This window comes from Athene noctua, chromosome 4 (assembly GCF_965140245.1).
Source record: "Athene noctua chromosome 4, bAthNoc1.hap1.1, whole genome shotgun sequence".
Classification (NCBI taxonomy): Eukaryota; Metazoa; Chordata; class Aves; order Strigiformes; family Strigidae; genus Athene; species Athene noctua.
Genome location: NC_134040.1, coordinates 60,573,816 through 60,584,010, shown reverse-complemented (window position 1 = coordinate 60,584,010; position 10,195 = coordinate 60,573,816). Strand labels below are relative to the sequence as shown.

Below are 10,195 nucleotides of genomic sequence, written 5' to 3'. Positions count from 1 at the left end.
TCCATTTACAAATGATTAAGAGACCTGTTCTCTCCACAGAAAAGCTGATGTGCTGTGGAGTATTACAGTGCAACAGAAGAGTGGACCAGGCTCTGTCATTTAAAAATACTGTATTTTATTTATATTTATTTACTTAGGAAAACCTAAGGGTAAATGAGCTGAGAGTGTCACCAGTGATGAACCCACACCAAGACTATGAGACATGAGATCTTCACAATCATGTTACACAAAAACCCCATGAAGAAGTGAGAAATTGTTCAGGTGCTTTTATCTGGGCATCAGGAAAACCCCTAAAGCAACAGCTTTCATAGAAATTGCTTTCTTCTTAGTGGCAGCAGGATGCAGTGAGCATCCAGATGAGTAGCACTCCCTTGCCAAAGTGTCACCCAGGTAAGGTGGCTGGGATGTTGACTGATTGTACCAATACATCACTGCTAGCGAACTTGCTCTCACAATACTCTTTCAACCACATCTTTGATAGCACTATACAACCGACCTGCTTTCCAGCAGGCAGTGGTAGCTGGCCTGAGGAGGGACCCCACCCCGTGCACGGTTCCCTGTAAAGCAAGAGATCTGTGGGTTGCTCGCTTGAGCCGACAGCACGATGCCGATCTGGCTCAGCAGGCTGAGCTGAACTCCATGGGAGCTATTTTGGTGGTCTCTCCAGTAATGCACAATACAAGAAGCATGGCCTAAAGTAACATCCACCTACAACACACTAGTAGATCGTTTCAGATTCAGTACTATGTACAATTTACTCTTACTTAGTATACTAAGGAGCTGTGGTATTTCTTCTGAGACATGTTATTTGACTGAGGATTATTGAATCTTTCTGTCCACTGGGCTGCAGAGGGATGCTGCACTCCGGCTATACCATCAGGTTAAGACACTTCGACAACCTGCCTCAGTTCTTCAAACAGGGGCGTGAGCTCCTTCTCTAAACTTACAATCAGCCCTGGAAAGAGAGGAGAGACAGAACACCCCATCAAATGACATAACTGAGAAGCCTCTCTCCAAACCCTGCAGCTCCCTCCCAAGTCATAGGCAGCGTTTCCCAAAACACAACGGGTTTCACTTGAGCTGCTCACTCTCCACGGGAGCAGTGGCAGCACCCCCAGGAGCACAGCTCTGCCCCATGCTGCAGCTCACCTCCACTGTCACCTTGCGCTTCCCACGGCTACCGAGGCCCAAGCAGCTGTGCGGGAGTTAAATTCCCTCATTAGCAAACACCCTCACAAGCAAGGCCAGGTGCCCCGCCAAAGGATTTCCCCACCCCACAGAAGTGAGAAGACAGAGCTGCACGTGTTACTGCAGCACACAACTTGGAAATGACGGTTTGGACAGTACAATCGCTGCTGGTGCAGTGAATGCTCTCACGTAGCAAGGGTAAGGTCCATCACAGGAGAAGTGTGCTTCTAAAAAAGTAACTTCAAGTCACCTAAAATCTCTAAGTTTTTACTCACACCTTTCCCTTCTCCCCTTGACAATACACTAGCAAAATTCAAAGTAGGAGCAAAGTTAATATACCCTGAAGTAAATTTGTGTATTTTACTCTCAATTATTTAACCATCTGGGCCTTAAAATACTGCAACCTTTAAAATTTGTGTGAAGACATACCAGTATTCGCATTGCTGCTAGCAATGAAACTCACTACCAAAGGTAAGCGATTGAACTGCACCACCTGCAAGGAGAGAGAACAGTGTTCAGCCAGCAGTTAAACCATACTGGATGCCAGAGCTCTGCCACATAAAGTCTTTCTGAACCAAGCAGCCTCCTCAGTTTAAAGGACAAGCAGGAGCAAGAGCCACAGAGCTGACATTTCAGTGCATCTATTTCATAAGATTCATGGTTAAAAACACCAACAGAACTTACACCACAGTACAGGGAGCTGCACGTGGAAAGCCTGGCCTTTCTCTCTCTCCCTCCCTCCCTTGTTCTGCAGCATTAGCCACCAGAAATCTTAACTCAGCTGCAAACACTGCAGGGTACACTATAGATACCACACTCTCCATGGGTAACAAGAGGGCAGGAATTTTTTTGTTTTAAAATACCATTCTGTGTACAGCAGTATCTCTTCTTCTGTGAACAGGGAACAAGCTAGCAGCATCAAGAGAATGAAAGTGATGTACACAACATGTGTAAACTAATGCATTCACATATTTATTTTCCCAACAAAGCTAGATACTGTAGGCTAAACAGCTGGCCAGTTTACTGCAGTCATAATAAAAAGTTCTCAAGACTACTGGAACTCGGGAAGGAGCAGAAACTTAATAGGTGAGGGATTTCAGGACACAACCAGTTTGTAAGAAATGTGAGTGGTATTTCAAGGCTTTCTTACATCAAAGTCATACTGTCAGCAAAATCAGCTATGAAGTAGGCTGCGTGTGCTTGTTAACTTTAGGTGTCACTGATTATAAAAAAATATTATTTGCAAAACAGAACATAAAACTCTTCATAACAGATTCTGAAGGCCATATGAGCAGCACCTGCTGCAAATTCCCAACTACCACCTGTTTAGAAAAATCAATCACTTTCAACCAGTAAATCTCAGTTTTGAGAAACATAAGAGAAACTTTACAAATAGTGCAAAAGTTTAGCTTAGTGATTTAAACAGTGTGAGAAATAAACCACAAATACTTCAATAGCAGCCAGCGGGAAATCTAGCAGAGTTTAAACCACCTCTCCCTTGCTCAGGAACAGCTCAGGTCACCGAGAGCAGGCCACACTGAGGTTACCCACCTGGTACGTATTGTAATAGCAGATGATACTCTTGTTCTTAGAAAGCCCTAGTTTACTGCCCTGATCTGTGGCAAGGGCAAAGGTGGACAGAAAGCCAGGTCGCAGTGCATGTTCTGGAGCATTATCATTGGCAACTGGAAGGAAACAAGAAGATTCTTATTTTTACATGGTATCTGTCACCGCATTGCAACTCCTTATCCAGCTTAGTGCTGTGCCAAAAGCAGATCTGCTGCTGGGGAACACGTAACACATCTTAAATGCTTCCGCAATGAGTACAGGACAATCTTCGTGAGTAGTACCTCATTTAACATTCTGTACGTGACCAGTGCTCATGACACCAGCATCCTTCCCAGCATACCTAAGAGTTTTTTCCCTTACAATGCTCAGCCTGTGCTGATGTCACTTTGGTTTTGTCCCCCTCATTGCTTGCACCGATTCCAGCCTTTGAAATGATCACTGGCACATAACCACTTGAATGAAAACAGGTGAAGATGTGCAAGTTCTACTACTCATTTAAAATACTTTGGGATATTAAAAAAAAAAAATTTGCAGTACTTGAATCCCTGTATTCTTAAATTAGTGTATTTACAATGTAAAAACATCTTAACGAAGGGCTGCAGAGATATGATAAAAACTACAGTACCAAAAATCAAACTAAATGCGATGTGTGTAAAAGTTGGATACAATTGCTTCTCAGCAGACCAGCCAAGTCAACAAAATCCTGATAAGGTTTCTCTAGCATTTTGTATCAATCAGCCTGTGAGTGACTTGAAGATACAAGGACCTTACCGCACTCCAGCCCTTTTCACTGAGAAAAAATTCTGTGGCCTACAGTTATTGAGGACACAAACAAAGGGATAAATTTAAAGAGGTACATAATCAACTATTGAACTTGAGGTAAAAGTCTAATTTAAGTCTCCAGTTTTGTATATTCAGGTATCAGGCATAACCAAAGATGCTGCTGCTGTACTTTTCCACCCCCTGCTGTTCAATCAGGAATTCGGTTGCAGCGCAGCGAGAAGCTGAAGTTACCTTTGATAACAGGCACACCATCTCTGTCTGAGACTACAATAGCATGAAGACCTTCAACGCTGCAAAAAAATGGACACCATGTTAAAACCAGAGTAATTAGTAGCAAAGATATTTTTTTCCTGCACAAATGTGAAAGGAAGGGGAAAACATGGAAAAAAATCGATGCCTTTGCTAATTTAGTATTTCACTGAAAGGGACTTGTTCTGTACAGGCGGTCTCTTGGAGCAGTAAAGAGACACACACAATCCAGAACTACCGCAAATTGCATGTAACTTTTAGCTTCAGAAAGAGGACTGACGATACCAGTCAAATTTCATTAGTCAGGCAAGAGCCTTTGTCATGTTGCCCTCGCTCAACGAGTGCCAGTTTCGCTGTATTTGCATGCTGTCTCCAACTGTAGCTATTGAACACTGCTAGTAACCGGCAATTACCGAAAAGGGAATTATCAAGGATTAGGCAACCCAATCACGAGGAATGTTTTTTCCACTCCTCATGACGCCACAGTGCGCACCCTTCCCTTCTCTTGACACGAGCGAGGGAAGGGTTCAGCTGTCCTCACCTCGAGGTCCTTCCAGCTCACTTAAACAACCTGAAGCGCGTACCGGCTGGCCGACTACTCCCTCCAACAGCGAAAGGGGCTGGCAGTTACCAGCTCCCTGCGGTCAGGAGGGTTCGGGTAATCGCCCTGGCAGGCTGAAAACGGCTTCACCGCCGGCCCCGCCGCCCGGGCAGCCCGGCCGCCAGCCGCTGCGGGCTCCGCTCCGGCGGGCTGGGGGCAGCGCCCAGAGCCCGCAGCCGCCGCAGGGCCAGGCCGGGCCCGCCGCGCCCCCCCGCCAGTTACCTCGGCAGCTTCTTGTACAGAAACCTCTTCAGGTCCTGGGGGCAGAGACGGGCGGCACGTTACTTATTTCCACGGCAGGCGGGCGGAGGGAGCGCACTGCGCCCCGCTCCCCCGGGTGCAGCCCCGCCGTACGCTCCGGGGCGGCTCTCCCTCCTCAAGAGGCCCCGACCCCCCAGCCCCGCCGCCGCCGCCCCGGGCGCACCCGGCCCGACGGACGGGCACCCCCCGCCCCGCCCCGGCGCTTCCCTTTGGCCGAGCCGCCGCCCGCGCCCCAACCGCCGCCCAACCGCCCCGCGGAGCCGCACTTACGTCGGCCATGGCTGTGGGCCTCCCGGCGCCGCCGCCACCTCCGCGGGCCTGCGAGACGAGAGGGCGCCCGGTCACCCGCGGCGCGGCGGGAGCGGCCCCCGCCTCGAAGGAGGGAGCGGCGGGCGGTCACGCTCCCTCCCTGAGGCCCGGCCGCCTCCCCCCGCCCCGCGGCCCTGGTAGAGGCCACCCCTCCCGCTGCCCGGCCCCGGGGAGGGAGAGCGGCTGGGCCGAGACCACCGCCACGCCGAGGGACGGGGGTGCCCCCTCCCGCCCTACCTGTCCGCGCGGCCGGCGCGCCCCGCGCTGCCACCGCCCTCGGCGCGCACCCGCACGGCGCCGCCGCCGCTTCCCCTTTAAGCCTGTGTCACATGACAGCGCCCCGCCCTCCCCAACCCGGAAGCGCTTCCCCGCCCCGCCCCGGCAGCGGCAGGTCGGCCCGGCTGGGGGCCCCCGGAGGCCCCGTCCCACCGGCTCCCAAGCCGGCCCCGCCGGCAGGGAGACTTGGCGGGCCGGTCCCTCCGCCCTGCCCAGTCCTGCCCCGCCGCCGCCCCTGCTGGGCGGACAACGCGCGTCAGCGGCCCAAGCAGGAGGAGCCGTGTGTGGCTTTTGGTGACCCCACGCAGCTACACGAGCCCCTCGGGCTTTTCCCCTCTGGCAGGTGAGGTTTGGGCTGATTCAGTTTTAGGCGCCACTGGCAACGGCTGCACAACCTGGGAGGAGAAAAATCACCACAGAATTTAAGTTAAAAAAATAACAACAGAAACGAAACGTCCGTTTCTGCTGAGTAGTTACACCTGGTTTTACTTCTCCAGTAATGCTTATTTCCCATACGTTTGGATCTAGTCAATCGAGCCACAGACCTGCAGGTTAATAGTTTAACAGCTAAGGTAAAGAAATAAAACAGGTTAATCTAGTAGATGCCCACAGTCTAACAGTGGTAACTGTGTACCTGTTTTTAAAATCTTGTATCAGAACTAGGACCCTAGTGGTAGATCTAAAAAACAACCAACAACCTGCTCGCAGCCCGTAGCAGTGCTTTTTCTCTATAAAGAGCTGCTGCATGCTCAGCACTGTTTATAACCCGAGGATTTTGCTTAGGTGCCAATACTGAGAGCTTAAATTAAAATAAAAAATGCTCACCTGAAAATTGCTAATGTTTCTGAGTTTATATGTCTGGTGAAGTTTAAAAATCCTGAAACAAGCAGAGAAAAGCCACCTTTTGCAAGTAACAGAGAAAAAGCTCATCTAAAAGGGGCAAATTTATTTGTTGAGAATCTGTAACTCCTCAATCCAAGCCAAGCAGATACGACAATTTGTAAGGAACTGATCAAACTAGAGAGACACCTAAAGAGATGCCCATAAAATTCTCATGTGTGAGCTGGTAGTACTTTGAAAATGCTACCTGGGACAACCTCGCTGCACTCATTTATTAAAATATCTGCTACCATACACTAAAAATGTTTAAAAATGCAACTGGCTTTTTATGGTTTGTAGGCATGACTCTCAGTGATGGGTGTTACTTGTTTCCCTGTCACACTGAGTATGACTGAAAAGCTATGCAAAAGCATCTATGAGATGGCTCCTTGCTAATATTAATGGGAGTTCTGTCTCCTGTTCCAGTGACAGCCTTTCTATACACAGAACAAACCAGTACTGATGGGAGAAGTACATTCTGCATGAAGGATAACATCATAACTAAACATTGTATTTGAGTATTATTTCTAAAAATCCTGAGAAATCTCACACTCAGACCTAGTTCCTGCCAGACTGAGAAGTCTCATGATTATGCTGGAGAAGTATGGGGAGGATAGGTTATAATGGCATGTTTCTTGCCTATATTTATTACATACATACCGTTTGTTCCCAAAAGTATCTTCTGCCAAATATGGCACAAAATTTTACAGTTGTTACATGGTACCTTTTCTCCAGTTTCTACTCAGTGGTTTTCAAAGGAGCACAGGGAAAGCAACACAGAGATCAGGGGCGCTTGTAAGGGTATAATGAATTGTTAGTAGAGGGGGGACACAGCACCAGGGGTCCTGACTGCCAGTCGCCATGAATCACTATGACTAAGCTCCCTCCGGTAAAACTGACTGCACTCTATTAACCTGATTTAGAGAACTGGGAAGACAGTACTTTTTAAAGTTAAAGCTTCAGTAATTTGTATGTTAACTGATTTTTTAAATACAAAATGTTTGCTCTTACTATTACATACTCCTTCTGCTTTTTTTTGACAGATCTACAAGAAAGAGTAACAACTGTTTAGGGGATGAATGAAATTTAGGGAATGAACAACCTTAAAAAACATATTCCTGCCCTCTCATTTTCTCAATTCTTTTACAGCATTCATTACAAAATTATATTACAAATGTATATAGTTTAAAGTTGTCTCTGTTGCCTATTTAAATGCATCTGTTACATTTTAGTGGCAGTAATGTTCTACCTTTTGTTGGAAACTTATAAAAGAATCACGACTGTTTGAAAAAAATAAGAAATTGAAATTTAATCTTGTTTTACCTAAACAGTTAGAGAACTTGTAGGGAAACGTTCATCAGATGTGAACACTGATCTCGCTCGTGACTCAGTATGCTCCATAAATAGAACACATACTGACGTTATATTTCAGCAGATGCAAATCATCTCCCTTTTTCATTACGCTGTGTGTCAAAGGGTCGTGCCAAGATTTTTCACTTTTTGCAGGACATTTCTGCTTATCCTTTTAAAAGTGAAATCAAGAACCCATGTTTGTGCTATCTTTAATTCTAGATTAAATACAGGTAATGATTAAATAAAAACTGTAAGGAGTTAATTCTAGGTAGCTAGAAAAGTTGAGGGATTTTTAGTCAGGCTGTTCAAAACCAGTTTTGGTTTTCCCTTTCCAGTATCTTATTTTAATGAGAACTTCACCATCTGAAGAAAGGTCATCTGAAAAGTTTCAAGTACTCCACCTTCTTCGATTAGCATCTTGCTCATAAGAATTCGTTCTGAACTTTCCAGCAGATTCATTCAACAAAACTAGGGAAGATAATGACACCTCTGAAGAAAAAACCCCTTCAGACTTGAGAAAAAAGTATCAGTCGTAAGGAGAGAAATGCCCACTTGGAATATTAGAAGAATGTCTGCAGGCCATATTCAGAGCAGGTTAATTTTTATACCATAGGAAGTAATAGCATCTTTCTGCATATTACTGCATATTTCAAAGTGTGCAACTATTTAATCTGTTAAATGCTAAGTTGCATTTTACAACAAGTATAAACATATTGTTTCTTTCTTTGAAATGGCAATTGCAATAGATAATCCAATTAAATGCAGCAGCCTAGGTCTCGTTTTTAAACAACTGGGACGTCTGCGTTGCCACAGGACACAGCCACTACATTATTCCAGTTTGCTGAGGTACTGATAGCAATCTAACCAACCTAACACAGCTCAACGTATGTCCATTTACCTGCTTCTCAGCTGCAGCAGAAGTAACTGCAGAGCAGATGTAACCCATCTGACTATTATAAGCAGCTTTGCTAAGATCATCACTTTGACTTCACTGTTCTCATATTTGATAAATCTGTTATATGTCCTTTTTCCTCTTAACTAAAAGATCACCTGCAAGCTCAGACTCATTTGTGAATATGAAGGCCCGAGTACTTGTTAAGGCTTTTGGAACATTTTTCTTCTATTAAGAAGACACAGGAGTACCAATATGTACTTAGATACTTTGTTTTCATTAGTATAATTACAATACATTCTGGACAGTTACAAAATCTAGGGAATCACATTTTCTCCATAAATTTCTATTGCAAACTTAAAACATTTGGGTGCCTTTCCATTACTTCTGCACACTTTTCCTACAATCTTAGTAAGGAGTACAGCAACCCTGTTTGGTTTTTTTTGTTGTTTCATGAGCTTTTAGTTCTGCTTTGTGACTCGGGCTTTGATGTCCACCTTGAATGCTGGTTCAGCTGCTTAGTTAAAAGCCTGCAGCTAGTCTCTCCATGTTACACCAATTCAACAGAGGACATTTCCACTGGGACAGTTTAGAAAAGGTACATATGCAAAATGATTTCTGGGTCACTTAGAGCAGTAGCATTTAGCGTATCTCTAAAGTCAAATCCTGCTCTAGATCAGAATGAATCCGATGAAGTCAGTCAAGTATTTAAACATTCCATTTAGGAGGAGAATTTGGCTCCACATAAACTGGCAGCATTGTTCAAAGACAGATGTTTTCTCAAACAGAAAATACTGCCCGTATTATGAGCCACCTGGCATTCTCAAATACAAGAAACATTCTTCTGCATAGCACTGTTAAAATGTAAAAACATCAGCTACTGAACCTAAAAACATTTTCAACCCACTTTCGATAAACATTAAGTACATTGTACTTAGCTGCTTCAAAACACCTCTTTGCATCAGCAGGTGTGGCTACATATTGTTTCCACCTACAGGCCACTGAGTTATGTGACCTTGAATGTAGGAGCTCAACAGTACATTTGCTCATTTCTAGAAAGTACAGTCCAGTGACATTCTGGTCCAGAAAAATACATGCTCTACCCCTTTTGCCCTGGGACAAGTGATACGGCTCTGACCATAGGAACATACTGCAAAGTAGCAGAGCATTTAAATAGTTGGCAAAAGTGTTGAAAGGCACATAGCTTGTCCTTAGCAATATTTCCCTGTTCCACTTGTGGTGCCCATTGAGGAATCACTGTTGGGAGGGACCTAGCTTGAAATAAAAAAATAGCAAGAAAATGGAAGCCTGCCAGGAAAAAAAAATCAGGTTGCTTTTTTTTTTTTTTTTTCCCTTTAGCTTTAAGATCATACTATTGCATGTTTTCCTCTACCTTTCCAGTGAAAATTAAGGATGCATGTTAACCATACACATGGACTTATTACTACTGGAATACCAAATGGTAGAGTTGCTGTAAACTGTTTAAAGTACTAAAAGCAATGCTTATAATGGTCTGTACAGCATTTGCAAATAATTACTTTGAAAAGAGATTAGTGTAGTTCTTTGTTTTCTCAGCATTGCTTAGAAATGCTAAAAAACTACAACAGCTAACTGCTATTCTACACAAGATCAATATACCCCAACAGATATTTAGGAATATATGCCATTATATTTAAAAATACCAAGTTCCTCTAAACTGGTAAACCTAGAAGATTTTACGTAGAGATAAAATATTAAAAATTCTTGTTTAAACTCCACACACTTGACATCTGAATAAGAGTGATGTAATCATACTATTTATTCCATCAGTGAGACAAAATGTTGTATGGAACTAA

At 44.7% G+C, this 10,195-nt stretch overlaps 1 protein-coding gene across 1 annotated transcript; it reads right to left on the bottom strand.

Moving 5' to 3' along the window:
• Positions 1-93: 93 nt before the first annotated feature.
• LAMTOR3 (late endosomal/lysosomal adaptor, MAPK and MTOR activator 3) lies at positions 94-5,298 on the bottom strand. The gene is made up of 7 exons (XM_074905524.1): positions 5,198-5,298; positions 4,922-4,969; positions 4,613-4,647; positions 3,772-3,830; positions 2,740-2,873; positions 1,618-1,681; positions 94-955 (listed from the first exon to the last, which is right to left on the bottom strand). Exons 2-7 carry the CDS (start codon positions 4,928-4,930, stop codon positions 882-884), a joined length of 375 nt encoding a protein of 124 aa, XP_074761625.1. The 5' UTR covers positions 4,931-4,969; positions 5,198-5,298; the 3' UTR covers positions 94-881.
• Positions 5,299-10,195: the final 4,897 nt, after the last annotated feature.